This window comes from Pristiophorus japonicus, chromosome 16 (assembly GCF_044704955.1).
Source record: "Pristiophorus japonicus isolate sPriJap1 chromosome 16, sPriJap1.hap1, whole genome shotgun sequence".
NCBI classification, from domain to species: Eukaryota; Metazoa; Chordata; class Chondrichthyes; family Pristiophoridae; genus Pristiophorus; species Pristiophorus japonicus.
The window spans coordinates 69,713,997-69,734,882 of record NC_091992.1 but is presented as its reverse complement, the minus strand read 5'-3'; the positions used below and the strand labels follow the sequence as shown (position 1 = coordinate 69,734,882).

Below are 20,886 nucleotides of genomic sequence, written 5' to 3'. Positions count from 1 at the left end.
GTACTCTCTGTGGGTATGCCTTCAAAATATAAACCTGCCGAAAATTGGCCCTAAATCTAAGCTGGGGGTTTGCCCCCAAAGCTCCCTGTGAGCGACCCGCAGTAATGGGGAAGGTACCGTGCAGGCCGTCACAAGCTTGCCCATGTGAAATACCACACATGCGCGGAAAACTTAAACATTAAATAAACAGGCCGCGCACAAAGACACAAGGGAAAAGATTGCTGGACTGCCTGCCCCTGGGAGTGGGCTTCGGGCTGGAAGGTACTCAGTGCTGTTCCCTAGGGGCTGCTTCTACCACCACTGCTTTTCTTGATATAAATTAATGACTTGGACTTGGGTGTACAGGGCACAAGTTCAAAATTTGTAGATAACACAAAACTTGGAATTTTAGTGAACAGTGAAGAGGATAGTGATAGACTCCAAGACAGACAGACAGGCTGGTGAAATGGGCGAACACGTGGCCGATGAAATTTAAAACAGAAAAGTGCGAAGTGATAGATTTTCGTAGGAAGAACAAGGAGAGGCAATATAAACTAAATGGTACAAACCTAAAGAGGTTGTATGAAGAGAGAGACCATGGGGTATATATGGACAAATCATTGGAAGGTGGCAGGGCAAGGTGAGAAAGCGGTTAAAAAAGCATACGGGATCCTGGGCTTCAGAAATAGCGGTATCGAGTACAAAAGGAAATTATGCTGAACCTGAATAAAACACTGGTTCAGCCTCAACTGGAGTATTGTGTCCAATTCTGGGCACCACACTTTAGGAAGGAAGTGAAGGCCTTAGAGAGGGTGCACAAAAAATTTACAAGAATGGTTCCAGGGATGAGGGACTTCAGTTACGTGGATAGACTGGAGAAGCTGGGGTTGTTCTCCTTAGAGAATGAAGGTAGAGAGGAGATTTGATAGAGGTGTTCAAAATCACATGGGATCTTGAGAGGAGAGAGAGGAACTGTTCCCATTGGCGAAAAGGCAGGGAACCAGAGAACACAGATTTAAGGTGATCCGCAGAAGCAAACGTGGCACGAGGGAAACTTTACGCAGCGAGTGGCTGGGTTCGGGAATGCACGGCCTGGGAGGGCGGTGGAGGCAGACTCAATCACCGCTTTCAAATGGGAATTGGATAAGTACCTGAAGGAAAATAATTTACAGGGCTACGGGGAAAGTGCAGGGGAGTGGGTCTGGCTAAGAGCCGGCATGGGTTTGACAGGCCGAATGGCCTCCTTCTATGCTGTAACCATTCTATGATTCTATAGAGTTTCAGTTCTAATAGTTACAAAATTTACTTCAATATTTAGCATAACAGTGCATGACTTTAGTGTATGCCTGCCCTCGCAATTCTGAAAACATTTAATCCTCTTCACTCGAAGGGACTTGGAAACAAGTATCTCCCTGGTCTAAGTGCTCACTCACAGCCTTGTACGCATCAGTTCAGTGACCACATGCAATTGCCCTGAATGCCCAATATACAGACACAATTTCACTAGACTATTAAACTCCACATTTCTAAAAAACTCTTTGGAGTGAAATTACTCCGAAAAGCTGTACACCTAAATATTGAAGGCCAAGGATCGACAGTCTGCAGGCTCGGGGAACCTGATCAGAGAACATACATCAATGTATGAGATAAGCTGTGATTTGCAGCTGTGTTTTCACAGCTGGTATAGCTGACAGGCTGTCTGATATCTCATCATACCCATGATTGGTGTTTCCCAGGACATTGCATTAGCAAATGAGAGAATCAGACACAATCTAGATGATCACCTTATAAACAGAGGATGTAGGTTATGGCTCAGTACAGCCTGCTCATAATCAAGCTGCCTGGACCCTTAAGATAAATTTCAGCAGCTCCACCAACTTCCAAATCACATATTACTGACTAGATTGCATAGTGGATTTAGAATTTTAATTTTAAAATGTAGCTGAAGCAAAAACAGAAAGCAGAAGGTTGATTAGCTGATCCAACTGGCCAGTTATCGTTTGAGTTTTGCAGACACAGCCCTACACCGGGCTCACCTCTGCACTGCCCGCTGATACATTTTCTATGTACATTACATCTCCTTTTCTTGGTAAATAATATATTGATAAATTTATACTGCACTCCTTATGCAGCTGTTCTTGCATGCAAGACCATGTTCAGAGGCTCCCAATGATCCACCAATTTCACCAAGTGTGGGGGAAGAGACTGCATTATCCCACAGAACCGAGGCTACAATCTTTCCTACTCGCATGTCTGTTGGGATGGCCCCAACTCTATTTAAAACCAGATTATCACACAGTGCAAGCAGATTAGCAGAGGGGAGCTTCACGTCATTGTATCCTAGAATTAGCAATAAATCAATCTTTACAGTCCAACCTCATGTTTCTACCCAACCCAGCCACGTTTGAACAGGTGGGGAAGGTGAGACGAGTAACAGGGCATTTATTAGAAATCAAAAAATGAAAGGACAGAGAACAGTGGAAAAGAGCAAGGCTTGCTCATCCAAAGTCACAGCATCTCCTGCAATGGCTTCTCTTCCGCCCATGCACCAGTAACTCCGCAATCCTTCCCAAGGATGTATTCTTGGCCGCCTCTTCCTCACTGGCAGGCTGCCTCTAGGCAAAATCATCTGCCCACATGTGCACCGCCACCACAGCTCGATCTCTCCACCACCCCTCTCAACCCCTCCAGTACCTCTGTACTGAGACACTACTTAGCCAATATACATTCCTGGAGGAGTCACAATTTCCTCCAATTAAATATTAGGAAGACCATTGCCTTTGGCACCCAGCACAAACTCCATTCCCTCACTGACCATCGTTCCAGATTAAATCGCGACGTCCTATTTGATCCTGAGCTCAGTGTCCAACCACATATCCTCTCCATTACAAAGACCGTCTGCTTCCATCTCCCAAACATTGCCTGTCTTCACCCCTGCTGAAACACTCACATGGGCCTTTGTCATTTGCTCTCCTGGCCTGTCTCCCATCTTCCATAGACTGCATCTCATCAAAAACTCCACACCAAGTCCCGCTCACCCATCACCCCTGTACTCAATCCCCCAACATCTCAAATTTAAAATTCTCATCTGCGTGTTTAAATTCCTTTATGGTCTGGTCCTTCCTATTTCTCTAACCTCCTCACAACCCTCTGAGATCTCTGCCTTCCTCTGACCCTGGCCTGTTGTGTACCTGCCACTCCTTTTGCCCCACCATTAGCAGCTGTGTCTTCAGCCACCAAGCTCCTCTAGTCTTTAAATCACTCCTTTGTGACCAAGCTTTAAGTCACCCTCCTTTGGTTCAGCATTATTTTTACTAACATATGAACAATGACGGACAGGTAAAGAGCATCTGGTCCATCGAGCCAGTCCCACACAATAGCAATATCTTGTGTATCACAACATGTACACTCCACCCCACCCCAAACCCGAAGATCTCCTGGGGAGGCAAAAGAAAGAAAAAACCCAGGCCAATTTGGGGGGAAAAAAAATCTCTGACTCATCGAGGTGATCAAAACTGGTCCACATCACTCTGGCCCTGCATTCCCTACCTTCTGTAATAAGTGATCTCCGCCCAGCCAGAAACAAATCCAGCTCTCGCTTGAAGAATTCAGCGAGATCTAGCCTTATACAACTGAGTCCTGCCACCCATTTAATTGAAATAAACTGCCAGCTAGAACACAATCTATTTCCCATCATTATCTTATAAACTTCAATCAGATTTCCCTTCCCGCCAAATCTACGCCTCTGAGAGGTATAATGTCAAAACACTTTTAGCCTAAGATGCTTTAAACTGGGAATTAGTCTAGTTGCCCTCCTCTGCACCCACTATCAATATTTGTATCAATATTATTGCCCTCAATGTGCGAGACCAAAACTAGACACAGTATTCCAAGTGCAGCCCGACTAAGGACAAAACAGTTTAGTCTTGTACTTAATTATCCTATGGGTATTTGCTCTGGCTTTCATGCTGCTCATGTATCTTTAAGAATAGGAACATAACATAAGAAATAGGGGCAGGAGTAGGCGATTTGGCCTCTCGAGCCTGCTCTACCATTCAATAAGATCATGGATGATCTGATCATGGACTCAGCTCCACTTCCCTGCCTGCTCCCCATAACCCTTTACTCACTTATCGCTCAAAAATCTGTCTATCTCCGCCTTAAATATATTCAATGACCCAGTCTCCACAGCTCTCTGGGGCAGAGAATTCCACAGATTTACAACCCTCTGAAGAAATTTCTCATCTCATTTTTAAATGGGCGGCCCCTTATTCTAAGACTATGTCCCCTAGTTTTAGTTTCCCCTATGAGTGGAAATATCCTCTCTGCATCCACCTTGTCCAGCCCTCTCATTATCTTATAAGTTTCAATAAGATCACCTCTCATTCTTCTGAACTTCAATGTGTGTAGGCCCAACCTATCTTCATAAGTCAACCCCCTCATCTCCAGAATCAACCTAGTGAACCTTCTCTGAACAGCCTCCAATGCAAGTATATTCTTCCTTAAATACGGAGACCAAAACTGTACACAGTATTCCAGGTGTGGCCTCACCAATATCCTGTACAGTTGTAGCAGGACTTCTCTGCTTTTATACTCTATCCCCCTTGCAATAAAAGGCCAATATTCCATTTGCCTTCCTGATTACTTGGTGTATCTGCATACTAACTTTTTTGTGTTTCATGCACAAGGACCCCCAGGTCCCTCTGTATTGCAGCACTTTTTCTCCATTTAAATTATAATTTGCTTTTCTATTTTTTCTGCCAAAGTGGATAACCTCATATTTTCCCACATTATAATCCATCTGCCAAATGTTTGCCCACTCACTTAGCCTGTCTATATCCCTTTGCAGATTTGTTGTGCACTAGAGTGCCCAAATCTCATTCTATCTCCACCATCTTTATTGCCTTTCCCTGAAGGGTGTATGAATGTTGAGCATTTGCCCTGCCCACATGTACATACTGCACTTATCTAAGTTATACATCATTTGCCAGTCATGACCCCAATCGCCCAACACATTAGGATCTGCCTGAAGCAGACGAGTATCTACAGTTCTCGCACTCGCAGATCTTGGTACCAGCTGCAAATTTGCAGATTGTGCCCCAACACCTACATCCAGATCATTCATAAAAATAGTAGAGCAACGGTCCCCAACGCAGATCCCTGCGGGACATCACTAGTGACAGGTCTCCAAACTGATCCAAATCCATCTATAACTACTCTTTGCCTATGTCCTGCAAACCATTCTTCAATCAGCTCAATATATTCATTGTAGGCGGGCCTCGTATTGAGGATGACTTGCTTCCACGCCAAAAAGGAATGAGTGCACAGGTGTTTCAATGAAGGGCCTAATATTCCAGATCCCGAACTACATGTCGACGGTGGAAGATGGCTGTGCGTGGATTTTTTTTAACGTGGGGTGGCCGTTGCACAATAGCCACCACACGGACTTGAAAAGAGCTAGGTCTTGGTCCAGAGGCAAGGATTAACCAAGATAACTGGAGACCAGCTCTGCTGCACGGATCTAGTGCGCACACACATATCGTAGTGTGGGCTGGCCCGTGCTGCCCCGGGCCCCAAACTCACACCTCTCCTGGGCCCTGGTCATGTCGCTCCACGATCACTCGCGCCGCTGTACCTGCCCACACTCCAATCAGCGACCTGGACCAACCCCACGACCACATTCCTATAACCTGGATCATTATGCAGTTTAGTTACCTTCTCAATCTGGTGAGCTTCCCCTTTATGAAATCTAAACATGTGCCATCACATTTCTTAATCCTACAGTGTACAATCTGTGAGCAACATGCGAAGTACATTTTGCAGTTTCATCCAGTGTGCTGGGTAGTTCCAAAATCCTCATTCAAAAAAAAAAATGCTCCGTCTCCGATATGATCCTGCACATGAAAAATGTTCATATCCAAAAGTAGAACAGACAATCTACCACTGGGGATTCAAACAGTTGTGTCAGCTCTCAGGGTAACACATGGCTGAAATGTATCTCTCATTTCTAACAGCTGCTCCCTATATTAATATATATTAACACCAATACCAGAAGCTCCGAGGTTGTAGAGAAACCACTTGTGGGGTACCTTATCAAAAGCTTTCTGGAAATCTTTAGACAATGTTTGCTGGACTTCTCTCATCCACCAACTTTGTAACTTCTTCAAAAAATACAATTAGATTTGTAAGACATGACCTTTTTAATGAAGCCATGTTGGGATGTCCCGAACATGTCCCACTCAACCCAAGTATTCATATATTGCATCCCTAATGATTCCTTCAAGCATCTTCCCCGTTAATGATGTTAAACTAATTGGCCTATAGTTACCCAGTATTGCCACCTTTTTTAAAAATGGGGACTTAAAAAATATTATTTGTTCCGTGATGTGGGCATCGCTGGCAAGTCCAGCATTTATTGCCCATCCCCAATTCCCTTGAGAAGGTGGTGGTGAGCTGGCTTCTCAAACCGCTGCAGTCCGTGTGGTGAAGATGCTCCCATAGTGCTGTTAGGGAGCGGGTTCCAGGATTGTGACCCAGAGACGATGAAGGAATGGCTGATATATTTCCAAGTCAGGATGGTGTGTGACTTGGAGGGGAACGTGCAGATGACGGTGTTCCCATGCGCCTGCTTCCCTTGTCCTTCGAGGTGCTAGAAATCACGGGTTTGGGAGGTGCTGCTGAAGAAGCCTTGGTGAGTTGCTGCAGTGCATCTTGTAGATGGTGCACACTGCAGCCACGGTGCGCCGGTGGTGGAGGGAGTGAATGTTGAAGGTGGTGGATGGGCTGCCAATCAAGCGGCTGCTTTGTCCTGGATGTTGTCGAGCTTCTTCAGTGTTGTTGGAGCTGCACTCATCCAGGCAAATGGAGAGTATTCCATCACACTCTTGACTTGTGCCTTGTAGATGGTGGAAAGACTTTGGGGAGTCAGGAGGTGAGACACTCGCCGCAGAATACCCAGCCTCTGACCTGCTCTTGTGGCCACAGTATTTATGGGGCTAAGTTTCTGGTTAATGGTGACGGATTCAATGATGGTAACGCCGTTGATTCGCTTGTTGGAGATAGTCATTGCCTGGCACTTGTGACATGAATGTTACTTGCCACTTAGCCCAAGCCTGAATGTCGCCCAGGTCTTGCTTCATGCTGGCATGGACTGCTTCATTATCTGAGGAGTTGCGAATGGAACTGAACACTGTGCAGTCATCAGCGAACATCCCCACTTCTAACCTTATGATGGAGGGAAGGTGATTGATGAAGCAGCTGAAGATGGTTGGGCCGAGGACACTGTCCTGAGGAACCCTGCAGCGATGGCCTGGGGCTGGGATGATTGACCTCTAAAAATCACAACCACCTTCCTTTGTGGTAGGTAAGACTCCAGCCAGTGGAGAATTTCCCCCCTGATTACCATTGACTTCAGTTTTACTAGGGCTCCTTGATGCCACACTCAGTCAAATGCTGCCTTGATGTCAGGGGCAGTCACTCTCACCTCTGAAATTCAGCTCTTTTGTCCATGTTGGGACCGAGGGTGTAATGAGGTCACTTTGCTGATGATTGAGAGTAAACTGATGGGTGGTGATTGGCCAGATCGGACTTGTCCTGCTTTCGTGGACAGGACATACCTGGGCAGTTTTGCACATAGTCAGGTAGATGCCAGTGTTGTAGCTGTACTGGAACAGCTTGGTTAGAGGTGCGGCTAGTTCTGGAGCTCAAGTCTTCAGCACGCTGGACGGGATGTTGTCGGGACCCATAGCCTTTGCTGTATCCAGTGCGTTCGATATCACATGGAGTGAATCGAATTGGCTGAAGACTGGCTTCTATGCTGCTGGGGACCTCAGGAGGAGGCCGATATGGATCATCCACTCGGCACTTCTGGCTGAAGATAGTTGTAAATGCTTCAGTCTTGTCTTTTGCACTCACGTGCTGGGCTCCGCCATCATTCAGGATGGGGATATTCATAGAGCCTCCATCTCCAGTTAGTTGCTTAATTGTCCACCACCATTCACACTGGGTGTGGCAGGACTGCAGGGCTTTGATCTGTGCCGTTGATTGTGGAATCGATTAGCCCTGTCTATACCATGCTGCTTCCACTGTTTAGCATGCATGTAGTTCTGTGTTGCAGCTTCCCCAGGTTGGCACCTCATTTTTAGGTATGTCTGGTGCTGCTGATCGGTCCAAGTCAGCATGGATTTATGAAGGGGAAATCATGCTCGACAAATCTTCTGGAATTTTTTGAGGATGTAACTGGTAGAGTGGACAAGGGAGAACCAGTGGATGTGGTGTATTTGGACTTTCAAAAGGCTTCTGACAAGGTCCCACACAAGAGATTGGTGTGCAAAATCAAAGCACATGGTATTGGGGGTAATGTACTGACGTGGAGAGAGAACTGGTTGGCAGACAGGAAGCAGAGAGTCAGGATAAACGGGTCCTTTTCAGAATGGCAGGCAGTGACTAGTGGAGTGCCGCAGGGCTCTATGCTGGGACCCCAGCTCTTTACAATATACATTAATGATTTGGATGAAGGAATTGAGTGTAATATCTCCAAGTTTGCAGATGACACTAAACTGGGTGGCGGTGTGAGCTGTGAGGGGGACGCCAAGAGGCTGCAGGGTGACTTGGACAGGTTAGGTGAGTGGGCAAATGCATGGCAGATGCAGTATAATGTGGATAAATGTGAGGTCATCCACTTTGGGAGGAAAAACGCGAAGGCAGAATATTATCTGAATGGCGGCAGATTAGGAAAAGGGGAGGTGCAACGAGACCTGGGTGTCATGGTTCATCAGTCATTGAAAGCTGGCATGCAGGTACAGCAGGCAATAAAGGCGGCAAATGGTATGTTGGCCTTCATAGCTAGTGGATTTGAGTATAGGAGCAGGAAGATGTTACTGCAGTTGTACAGGGCCTTGGTGAGGCCTCACCTGGAATAGTGTGTTCAATTTTGGTCTCCTAATCTGAGGAAGGGTGTTCTTGCTATTGAGGGAGTGCAGCAAAGGTCCACCAGACTGATTCCAGGGATGGCCGGACTGTCATATGAGGAGAGACTGGATCAACTGGGCCTTTATACATTGGAGTTTAGAAGGGTGAGAGGGGATCTCATAGAAACATACAAGATTCTGACGGGACGGGACAGGTTAGATGCGGGTAGATTGTTCCCGATGTTGGGTAAGTCCTAGGATAAGGGGTAGGCCATTTAGGACTGAGATGAGGAGAAACTTCTTCACTCACAGTTGTTAACCTGTGGAATTCCCTACCGCAGAGAGTTGTTGATGCCAGTTCATTGGATATATTCAAGAGGGAGTTAGATATGGCCCTTACGGCTAAAGGGATCAAGGGGTATGGAGAGAAAGCAGGAAAGGCGTACTGAGGGAATGATCAGCCATGATCTTATTGAATGGTGGTGCAGGCTCGAAGGGCCGAATGGCCTATTCCTGCACCAATTTTCTATGTTTCTATGCTCCTGACATGCTCTTCTGCGCTCCTCATTAAACCAGGGTTAGTCCCCTGACTCGATGGTAATGGTAGAGTGAGGAATATGTCGGCCCATGAGGTTACAGATTGTGGTGAATACAATTCTGCTGCTGCTGGCCCACAGCGCCTCATGGATGCCCAGTTTTGAGCGGCTAGATCTGTTCTGAATCTATCCCATTTAGCACGGTGGTAGTGACACACAACACGATGGAGGGAGTACTCAGTGTGAAGATGGGACTTTGTCTCCACAATGATACAATGACCACTGCAACCAATGCAGACATTGACAGACACATCTGCGACAGGTAGATCGGTGAGAACGAGGTCAAGTAGGTTTTTCCCTCGTGCTGTTTCCATCAAACCTGCTGCAGGCCCAGTCTGGCAGCTATGTCCTTCAGGACTCGGCCAGCTCAGTCAGTAGTGGTGCTACTGAGCCACTCTCGCTGATGGACATTGAAGTCCCCCACCCAGAGTACATTCTGTGCCCTTGCTACCCTCAGTGCTACTTCCAAGTGGTGTTCAACACAAAGGAGCACTGGTTCATCAGCTGAGGGAGGGCGGTAGGTGGTAATCAGCAGGAGGTTTCCTTGCCCATGCTTGGCCTGAAGACATGAGACTTCATGGGGTCCGGACTCCATATTGAGGACTCCCAAGAGCCACTCCCTCCTGATTGTATACCACTGTGCCGCCACCTCGGGTGGGTCTGTCCTGCCGGTGGGACAGGTATGATACTGTGAGTATGACTCTATCAGGCTGTTGCTTGACTAATCTGTGGGATAACTCACCCAATTGTGGCACAAGTCCCCAGATGTTGGTGAGGAGTATTTTGCTGGGTGTGCCGTTTTCGTGTCAGAAGCCGGTGCTAGATGGTCCATTCGGTTTTATTCTTATTGTTTTCTGTAGCGGCTTGTTACAAGTGAGTGATTTGCTAGGCCATTTCAGAGGGCAGTTAAGAGTTAACCACATTGCCGGGGGTCTGGAGTCACATATCGGCCAGGCCGGGTAAGGGTGGCAGATTTCCTTCCCTAAAAAGGACATTAGTGAACCAGATGAGTTTTTACAACAATCCGGTAGTTTCATTAATGACACTAGCTTTTTAGTGCCGTGGTGGGATTTGAACTTGCGTCTCCGGATTTTTAGTCCAGGCCTCTGCATTACTAGTGCCGTAATTTAACCACGATTCAACTGTTCCCAGTACATCAGCCTCCTTCCAGGTCTATAGAAACCATTCCAGAGTACAGTGAGCTATAAAAATACTTGCTGGGGCTCGCACAGCACATGCCCCATCTCCCCAAGGACCCTCGGGTGTATATCGTCCGGCCCTGCAACACTATTTTCAAGTTCTTAATTCTTTCTAAAACAGTATGTTCATCTGTTAATATTACTAATTTTGTGGACTGATGCAAAGTACTCATTTAATATTTCTGCCATACCCAGTGAGTCCTTTGTAACCTGTCCTTGAACATCCTTCAGTAGCCCAATAGAGTCTTTGTTTGATAGCTCTCTGACCCTTCACATAACAAAAAGCTTTCACCATTTCTCCCACACGTCTATGGTTCTATTTTCCATTAGCCTTTTTGCTGATCCAATAGCAGCCTTCGCTTCCTTTAGTTGTTCCTTATACTCAGCTCTGATTAGTTGAGTATGAAATGACTTCAATTTATAGAAACATTTCTGTTTACATCTTATTTGTCTTTGTCTGTTTACACTTCTGGGAAATGCCTTGTGCCACTTTTCTAAGTTAGAGGCACTGTTCAACGCAAGTTCTTGAAAAACAGGCAAGATAGCAAGCACACATAAATTAATGTTTTGTTGAGTGTCTAAATGTAGCAAGTTAGGGTTAATTCTGGCTACTCCTAAGCTTTGCACAATTTGTTTGTTCCAGCATCAGCAAAAAAGAAAATGATCAGCCCATGAAGCCAGGACTCACTCTCTTCTCCTCCGTCCCCCCCACCTGCCAGGGCTCTCGCCTGACACCCTCCCCTGCCAGCACTGTCAGTGTAAAGCTAGTTATGCAACGACTGATTGCATATGTAGCTTCATAAAATGACCTCATGTCTAAACTTATTTGCTTTGCATTATTGTCCATTCAGTTTGGCAAATTAAATTGTCCCAGTATCCATGTAAATTAAAATGTAATTTTCTTAATTTATTGAGGAAGCTGCACACCATTAGAGGCGGAGGTTCCACATAATTGCAAATTTATTTTAAAATTTGAGCATCAGCATTACTGTGAAAGCAAAGTCATTTTCATAACTCTATCTTGATTCTGTGTAGGTTTGAGAATTGTAAGTAAAAAAATCCCCCTGCAGTGCTCGCTGTGACCATCACCGTCACATCGCCCCATCATCCTCACACAGCTCATCACTCAACCGCCCGCTTTCTGCCTATTCAAAATGACATTCACTTTGAGATGTGAAGTGTGCAAGAATGTGTTAAATTGATCAATCTATCAAAGATTTCTGGTCAAGTACTGTTCTGTAAATTGAAGTATGCCAGAGTTCTGGAAATGAATATAAACTGTATAATTTATGTAAAGTACCAGCAATTGCTATACAAAGATATTTAGAAATACCGATGTAATTACTGGTGTAGCAATTCCCTGTTCCCAGTCGGACCGTGCAGAAGATTGGAAATGGACGATGACTGAAGGAGAAGTACCCAGGAGTGGCAGAGACCTACACACAGGCCTTCAACCTTGATGGCTGCTCAATAAACACATTACTATTTCAGAATCTTCATAATGTGGTATGGGCTTATAGCTTTCACAGTGGTTTAATGCTGAACAACTGAGGGAACAAAGCAGTTTATAGCACTGGCTGCCATTCAGCCAATCCCATCTGTGTTGGAAATGCAGAAGTAATCCCTTAGTCCTGTATCTTTGTGCTTCAAATGTTTATCTATATTTATCCAGTAGTCACTGCCTCAAACGATTCACCAAAGCCTTGGGGTAAAACATAAATCTGCTAATCTCTTCTTCCTGTGGACCATACTAAACTGATGCCTCTTCACTCATTCCCCAGCTAGAGGCAATAATCTTTCCTTATTCCCACAATAGAAACCTTGATTAGATCTCCTCTTTGCCTTCTCTGCTCCGGCATCAAGTCTTCCCTCATAACCAACGTTCCCTTTAGAAACATAGAAAATAGATGCAGGTGCAGGCCATTCGGCCCTTCTAGCCTGCACCGCCATTCAATGAGTTCATGGCTGAACATGCAACTTCAGTACCCCATTCCTGCTTTCTCACCATACCCCTTGCTCCCCTTAGTAGTAAGGACCTCATCTAACTCTTTTTTGAATATATTTAGTGAATTGGCCTCAAGAACTTTCTGTGGTAGAGAATTCCACAGGTTCACCACTCTCTGGGTGAAGAAGTTCCTCCTCATCTCTGTCCTAAATGGCTTACCCCTTATCCTTAGACTGTGACCCCTGGTTCTGGATTTCCCCAACATTGGGAACATTCTTCCTGCATATAACCTGTCTAAACCCATCAGAATTTTAAATGTTTCTATGAGGTCCCCTCGCATTTGTCTGCACTCCAGTGAATACAAGCCCAGTTGATCCAGTCTTTCTTGATCGGTCAGTCCCACCATCCCGGGAATCAGTCTGGTGAACCTTCGTTGCACTCCCTCAATAGCAAGAATGTCCTTCCTCAGGTTAGGAGACCAAAACTGTACACAATACTCCAGGGTGTGGCCTCACCAAGGCCCTGTACAACTGTAGCAACAACTTCCTGCCCCTGTACTCAAATCCCCTCGCTATGAAGGCCAACATGCCATTTGCTTTCTTAACTGCCTGCTGTACCTGCATGCCAACCTTCAATGACTGATGTACCATGACACCCAGGTCTCGTTGCACCTCCCCTTTTCCTAATCTGTCACCATTCAGATAATAGTCTGTCTCTCTGTTTTTACCACCAAAGTGGATAACCTCACATTTATCCACATTATACTTCATCTGCCATGCATTTGCCCACTCACATAACCTATCCAAGTCACTATGCAGCCTCATAGCATCCTCCTCGCAGCTCACACTGCCACCTAACTTAGTGTCATCCGCAAATTTGGAGATACTACATTTAATCCCCTCGTCTAAATCATTAATGTACAGTGTAAACAGCTGGGGCCCCAGCACAGAACCTTACGGTACCCCACTAGTCACCGCTTGCCATTCTGAAAAGTACCCATTTACTCCTACTCTTTGCTTCCTATCTGACAACTAGTTCTCAATCCATGTCAGCACACTTCCCCCAATCCCATGTGCTTTAACTTTGCACATTAATCTCTTGTGTGGGACCTTGTCGAAAGCCTTCTGAAAGTCCAAATATACCACATCAACTGGTTCTCCCTTGTCCACTCTCCTGGAAACATCCTCAAAAAATTCTAGATGATTTGTCAAGCATGATTTCCCTTTCACAAATCCATGCTGACTTGGACCTATCATGTCACCTCTTTCCAAATGCGCTGCTATGACATCCTTAATAATTGATTCCATCATCTTACCCACTACCGATGTCAGGCTTACCGGTCTATAATTCCCTGTTTTCTCTCTCCCTCCTTTTTTAAAAAGTGGGGTTACATTGGCTACCCTCCACTCGATAGGAACTGATCCAGAGTCAATGGAATGTTGGAAAATGACTGTCAATGCATCCGCTATTTCCAAGGCCACCTCCTTAAGTACTCTGGGATGCAGTCCATCAGGCCCTGGGGATTTATTAGCCTTCAATCCCATTAATCCCTCCAACACAATTTCCCGACTAATAAGGATTTCCCCCAGTTCCTCCTCCTTACTAGACCCTCTGACCCCTCTTATATCCGGAAGGTTGTTAGTGTCCTCCTTAGTGAATACCGAACCAAAATACTTGTTCAATTGGTCCGCCATTTCTTTGTTCCCAGTTATGACTCATACAGCACCCCAGGGAGCCCACGCAGTCAGTTTTTCAATACAAAAACTACACGTGCCGGGTATTTGGAAGGACTGTGCAGCACCAAAAATAATTCGAGGCAAAACTGCTGATAACGATATTTTCCCGTTGCTGATAAACCTGCACTGTACGCACACTGCGGCTTGAATATCCTTACTATAATGGTGTGCCCAACACTGACACTGCTCTAACGATAGCCTTGGATAAATTCATCATTACCGCTCCAATACCAACATAAACACACAGCATGATACATCTCGAGTACCATCTAAGGGGACCAGCTGCTTAAATGAGAATGTAACCCAAAGACTTCTAAGAATGGGTCTGCTCAGTCAAATATCCTGAAAACACACTCTCCGGGCCAACATCAAGAACAGTAGTAGTACCAGAATGCAAACAATGCCTGTACTGCAGCAGTAGCCAGCTCCTGGGTGGAGACTAACAGGATGCGTCAAAAAATAAAGGCTCTGCTCTTTGTTGTGAGCTCTCTGTACAGTCAACACTGAGCCAGTGCGTTTGGACAACTTACTCAATGACCGATGTAATGTTTGACAAAACCATAGGCAAGCACCACCCACACCCAGATGTGTGCAGTCTGTGGACTGCACCCTGTGAGCAGTAGATATTATCAGATCCCTTTTTGCTTGCTATTTGCACGAAAAATGCATTAAAAGGGAAACCAGCTGATCAGGAATCTGATTCCGGAACTGAAGTATATCTGGGCCAGCATTATCTTCCAAAATCGCTCACTATTCCACAATCATTCTGGAATGTAAAGATAAACCCTGGCTTCTATCCTCCACTGCGAACCGCCTTTTTAAACCCCTCTCCCCAGTCTCCACCCTCACCTCCAACAATAAGTGTGAGGAGCTCATGGACTTTTGTCTGAGATTGAGACCATCCGTTTGGCCACCTCTGCCTCTTCCTACCCCTAGCCGACTGGTCCAATCTTCCTCTAAGGATTCCCCCTGCTCTAGCCTCAACATCTTTCTCCAGTATCTCTCCGATCTCCCCTCGTGACCTTTCCGAGCTCATCCTGTCCATGAGACCCACTTCCTGCTCCCTTGACCCTATTCCCACCAAACTGCTGACCACCCAACTTCCTTTTCTGGCTCCCATGTTAGCCGACATTGTTAACGGTTCTCTCTCCTCAGGTACTGTCCCCCTCTCCCTCAAATCTGCCGTCATCACCCCTCTCCTCAAACAACTAGCCCTCTACCCCTCCGTCCTTGCAAACTACTGCCCCATCTCCAACCTCCCTTTCCTCTCCAAAGTCCTTGAACGCGTTGTTGCCTCCCAAATCCGTGCCCATCTTTCCCTCAATTCCATGTTTGAATCCCTCCAATCAGGTTTTCGCACCTGCCACAGTACCGAAACAGTTCTCATCAAAGTCACAAATGACATCCTTTGTGACTGTGAAAAAGGCAAACTATCCCTCCTTGTACTTCTCGACCTGTCTGCAGCCTTTGACACGGTTGACCACTCCATCCTCCTCCAACGCCTCTCCACCATCGTCCAGCTGGGTGGGACTGCATTCTTATCTATCTAATCGTAGCCAGAGAATCACCTACAACGGCTTCTCTTCCCGCCCCCGCATCGTTACCTCTGGTGTCCCCCAAGGATCTATCCTTGGCCCCTCCCATTTTTAAATCTACATGTTGCCCCTTGGCGACATCATCCGAAAACACAGCGTCAGTCTCCACATGTACACTGACATCACCCAGCTCTACCTCACCCCCGCTTCTCTCAAACCCTCCACCGTCTCCAAATTGTCCGACTGCTTGTCCGACATCCAGTTCTGGATGACCAGAAATTTTCTCCAATTGAATATTGGGAAGACCAAAGCCATTGTTTCGGTCCCCACCAAAAACCCCGTTCCCTAGCTACTGACTCCAACCCTCTCCCCCAACTTCTGCCGTAGGCCAAATCACACTGTTCGCAACCTTGGTGTCATGTTCGACCATATATCCGCAGCATAATGAAGACCGCCTTTTTCCACCTCTGTAACATCACCCGTCTCCACCCTTGCCTCAGCTCATCTGCTGCTGAAACCCTCATCCATGCCTTTGTCATCTCTAGACTTGGCTGGCCTCCCACATTCGACCCTACGTAAACTAGAGGTGATCCAAAACTCTGCTGCCTGTGTCCTAACTCACACCAAGTCCTGCTCATCCATCATCCCTGTGCTCGCTGACCTACACTGGCTCTCTGTTAAGCAACGCCACGTCTGCACTCCTCTTCAGCATCTCAGATTATAATCACTTAGCCATTGGTGACCGTGCCTTCTGTTGCCTAGGGCCCAAGCTCTGGAATTCCCTGCCTAAAACTCTCTGCCTCTCTTTCCTCCTTCAATCTGCTCCTTAAAACCTACTTCTTCACTTGCCCTAATTTTCCATGTGTCAATTTTAAAAAACCTCAATACTCCTGTGAAGCGCCTTGGGACGTTTCGCTACATGAAAGGCGCTATATAAATACAAGTTGTTGTTGTTGATTGTGGAAACTGTATGCGAGTCGGCAATTAGCTGTTCGCCACGGATCCGTGTTCCCCATACTAAACAATTCAGATACTGGGTTCAGGAATGCTCGACAACCTGGTCCCACCAACAGCTACTAATGTTAAACTAAAGCAGTCTCATTTTTATTCAGCACTGAGAGCAGCGATGTAGCATGGTTTGTTAGTAACCCTCTACTACGCTTACTTCCCATGTAGCAATGGAACCATCCTGGCACAACCATAACCGAGAGAACAGTGAAGACCAGAAATAATAATTGATGGATGAATGAATATTATTTGCAGCAAAGTATTATAAACAGCGAGCCCATTTATGACAGCTACTTTATGGAGAACTTCAATCATTAGCTCATTAATAATTTGTTCCCCACAGTACAGAACAGCCACTACACTTCCTTGAGATTTTGGTTGCTCAGTTATCTTGGCCTCCTCCAGTAAGAGCAGTTTCATTTTATGCAAATTCCACCTCAGCAATGTCTATGAGCAGCATGTTAGTGAACAAATATCACTCAATCGGTATTTAAACTGTGGAACAAGACACTGGGCCTCCATTTATCAACCGCTCATCGCAGTTTCCAAACCTCTGCCTTTAGGGTGCCTTTCAAAAATGTAGCAACCCATTTGTACTTCTGACCGATAGCTGCAGTTTATTTATTGGAGCCCTAGTCTGACCAAGGTACAATACATCGCCCTGGAGTTCAAGCTCCCCATACTGCTGACAATCCAAGTACCTGAGAGTTTGAACTTCATGATTTGGCCACACAGATGGTGCAAAGAGCACGCACTGTAAATCAGAACGCACTGTTCACCATAGCAGTTACTAAGTGAGAGGTAAAGAGGTCATATCCCAATGCACGTTACTCAACCAGCACACGGTAAACAGTTCCCTCGCCTCGGGTACTGCCCCCCCTTCCTTTCAAAATAGGTGTCACCTTCTCAGAACACACAGCCTTGGCCGCTCTGTCCTTGCAAACTACAGCCTCATCTCTTATCTCTCCAAAGCCCTTGGACCTCCCAAATCTGTGCCCATCTTTACCGAAACTTCATATCGGAATCTCTCCAATCAGGTTTCTGTCCCTGGTAAAGTCCCAAACCAGCACTAACCAAAGTCACAAATGCCACCCTCTGTGACTCACTATAGTGTCGGCTTTCTTCAACTTCGGTGCAGCCATTGGCATAGACGACCACACAATCCACACTGCCTTTTGTGCCTTTCCCACCCCTCCTGTTGGCGCACTATTGGTGGCCATGCCTTCAGCCGTCTAGACCCCAAGTTCTGGAATTCCTTGCCTAAATGCCACTTCCCCCTCCTCTTTTTAGGGCTCGACTTAAAACTCACCTCTGCAACTAAACTTTTAGTCACCCTAATATTTCCTTATTTGTCTCGGCATCCATTTATATCTGATCCTGCCTCTGAAGGGTGTTGGACGTTAATAGCATTGTATAAATGCATTTGTGAATGATTTGTATCAAAACATTGTCTACAGATAAGCACCCAATCACAGCCGATCAAATCATTGCCCATTTCTTGTGGTCCTGAAACTGCCAAGCATAATCCAAACATCCACGTTGGCGTGCCGAAGCACCCAACACACCATCCCCTCACACGCCACAATGCCCAGTGCCTGCCTCGGCATGCCCAAGCACGCTAACACTGGCTAACAGCATCTCAATGGCTGCATATTTTCAAGGCTATCCTGTGCCAAAATCAGTGACTTCTGAATATTTCCAGAAGGTATGCGGTGAAGGTACAGATGTTACAATTTAATTTTTTATGTCTGAAGAAATTTTAATCCAGAGATCAGAGCGCTTGAGAGACATGTCTAGGGTCCATCAGCGGAACACTGCCATCTCAATGGCTCCAGGAGGCAGCTCCTGTCTTTCCTCTCAAGAACAGTTCACCCAGTAACATCTCTTGGGAATAGACTGCACCATATAAATAGCTGTCAGCCTACAGATGGCTAGAACCATACGTAATGCTGCACAGGGACTACCTCAACAAGACACAAACACTGGAAATCAGCACACACATGATGGAAGGAATGGTCTCCATCCCGGCTAGAATTCCAGGAATAAACAGAGGTTTGATATAGAATTTGCTGTGAGGCGGGAGCAGAGCGAGAGAGAGGGGGGGGGGGGGGGGGGGAGGGGAGAAAAAGACAGAGAGACAGAGAGAGAGAAAGAGAGCACGCATGCATGCAGGGCAAAAAGGGGGGCGAAGGCGAAAGAGGAGAGGGGTTAGAGGTAAATGGAAGGTGCAGGAGACAGACGGAGAGATGATTTAAGCAAAATAAAAACACAGTAGATGCGAGTCCCCTGACTGGTGGAGAGATGATGTTACTCGACATCCAATGTTTGTGCTGTAACTAATGCTAAAGGAGGAAATGTGTGAATTTTGCAATTTCAATTAGATTCATAAAAATGTTAACAAAGTTCTTTTAAAGCAATTTATTTTAAACCGAGAAATGTTCTTATTGTAAGGTACAGAGAACAATAATTGCATGTGAACAGTTGATAAAAACCTGCTAAATCTTCATTTGATCACTCATGCCAAATTGAAGCGGTAATCTGCGAGGACAAGTCATTGTACAGGTCATAGAATCTTGGTGCTCCATTCCCACTGGCCAATCAGCCTGTGGTTTCTATGCTGCGTTAACTAGTTAGATTACAGACATTTGTAAGCAGATTCTCTTCTTAAAATATACCAGCTGTCATGTACACCATGAACTCCCGAGCCCTGCAATACACGCGATTCGGAGAATAAATAGGAATAAACCAACTTGATACTGGGTCCAGTGAGCTTTTACTGCAAGTTCGGTGCAAACTCTCTCTGCCCACTTTCCTCCTCCCACCAATTACTTGTGGTAGGTTCTAGTGTCTCAAGCTGTGTGGTGGATACAAACCCCTGCCTGCTGACTCCAACACCCCCACCACCCCACCACCCCACCGCCCCCAACTCAGTAACTTACTAATAGCAAGATTGTTGTTTTAAATAAAATTCTTACCGATCCATCTCATTAGGGAGGTGATGATTTGAAGGTATTTGGTCTTCTGCACATTGAAGAAGGTGAATGGTCCGAGAAGCAGAGAGAATGCTGTCTGTATAGTAAGAAAGATTGAGAGTTATTTGACACGAGGAGTGCGATTTAGGTCAGAAGCTTACGACATGGCTCTATGATGAAGTGGCACACTAGACAGAAAAGAAGTGTGACCAATTATTCAATTTTCAATGGTATTAGTTAAGCAATAGTTAACCAAGAGAATTTTGTTGTTCTCTGAACAGAACAATTGGATCCGTTAAGTTTGTTTTCAATTTGGATATTTTGGGTTCTCGAGGGGCAGATTTGGCCTGCGCCCCGATTGGGGGCGGTAACCATGGGGGCCAGAACGTTCTGTGCCCAGTGCAGAAGTCTCGCCCCCGCCACTGAATTGGGCTCTCCGCCCCTCGAAGGAAGCGCAGTGCAATCCCACCGCTCCACTTCCTTTAGGGTCAGGTTGCAGGGTGCTATTGCAGTGAGGGCTGCAGCGTTTTGTGGACACTCCGTGTAGTGCTGACGTGCTTCAACGCCCCGCCCCTTCGCTTAAAGGGGAGCACCACTGCGCACTCTGCAAGGCCTCTGATGGCCTCCACTAGGCCACCAGGGCAGCGTGGGACCGGGCCAGCAGCCCTGCACCCAAAACGGAGCGCTGGGTTGCACGATGGCGGCCTGAACCACGTAATGGATCGTACACTGGCGCCGGCCCGAGAGTTAGCAATCCAGTAAAGATGGCGGCGCGGGGTGCTTGCACCCTCCCCTTTAAGCGCCGCTCGGCAAGGGGATGTCAGCAAGGTTTGCGACCCATGAAGATGGCGTTGACATTCGCTCGCGGGCCACATGGCAATTTCCCCCGCAGGACGGTGAGGGGTCGGAATTTGATGAAGGACCACCACTATATATCTTCCTGCAGTCTGAAAAATAACGGTTTACCCCTCCTCTCGGTTTCCTGTCACTCAGCCAATTCCGTATCC

The 20,886-nt window shown here is 46.3% G+C and overlaps 1 protein-coding gene across 1 annotated transcript in view; it reads right to left on the bottom strand.

Moving 5' to 3' along the window:
- The window catches only part of tmem104 (transmembrane protein 104), a 300,243-nt gene that overhangs the window by 102,984 nt on the left and 176,373 nt on the right, over nt 1-20,886 (bottom strand). The window contains exon 10 of the mRNA XM_070856816.1: nt 19,883-19,976. Coding sequence (XP_070712917.1) covers nt 19,883-19,976 — 94 coding nt within the window. The remainder of the gene's footprint in view (nt 1-19,882; nt 19,977-20,886) is intronic.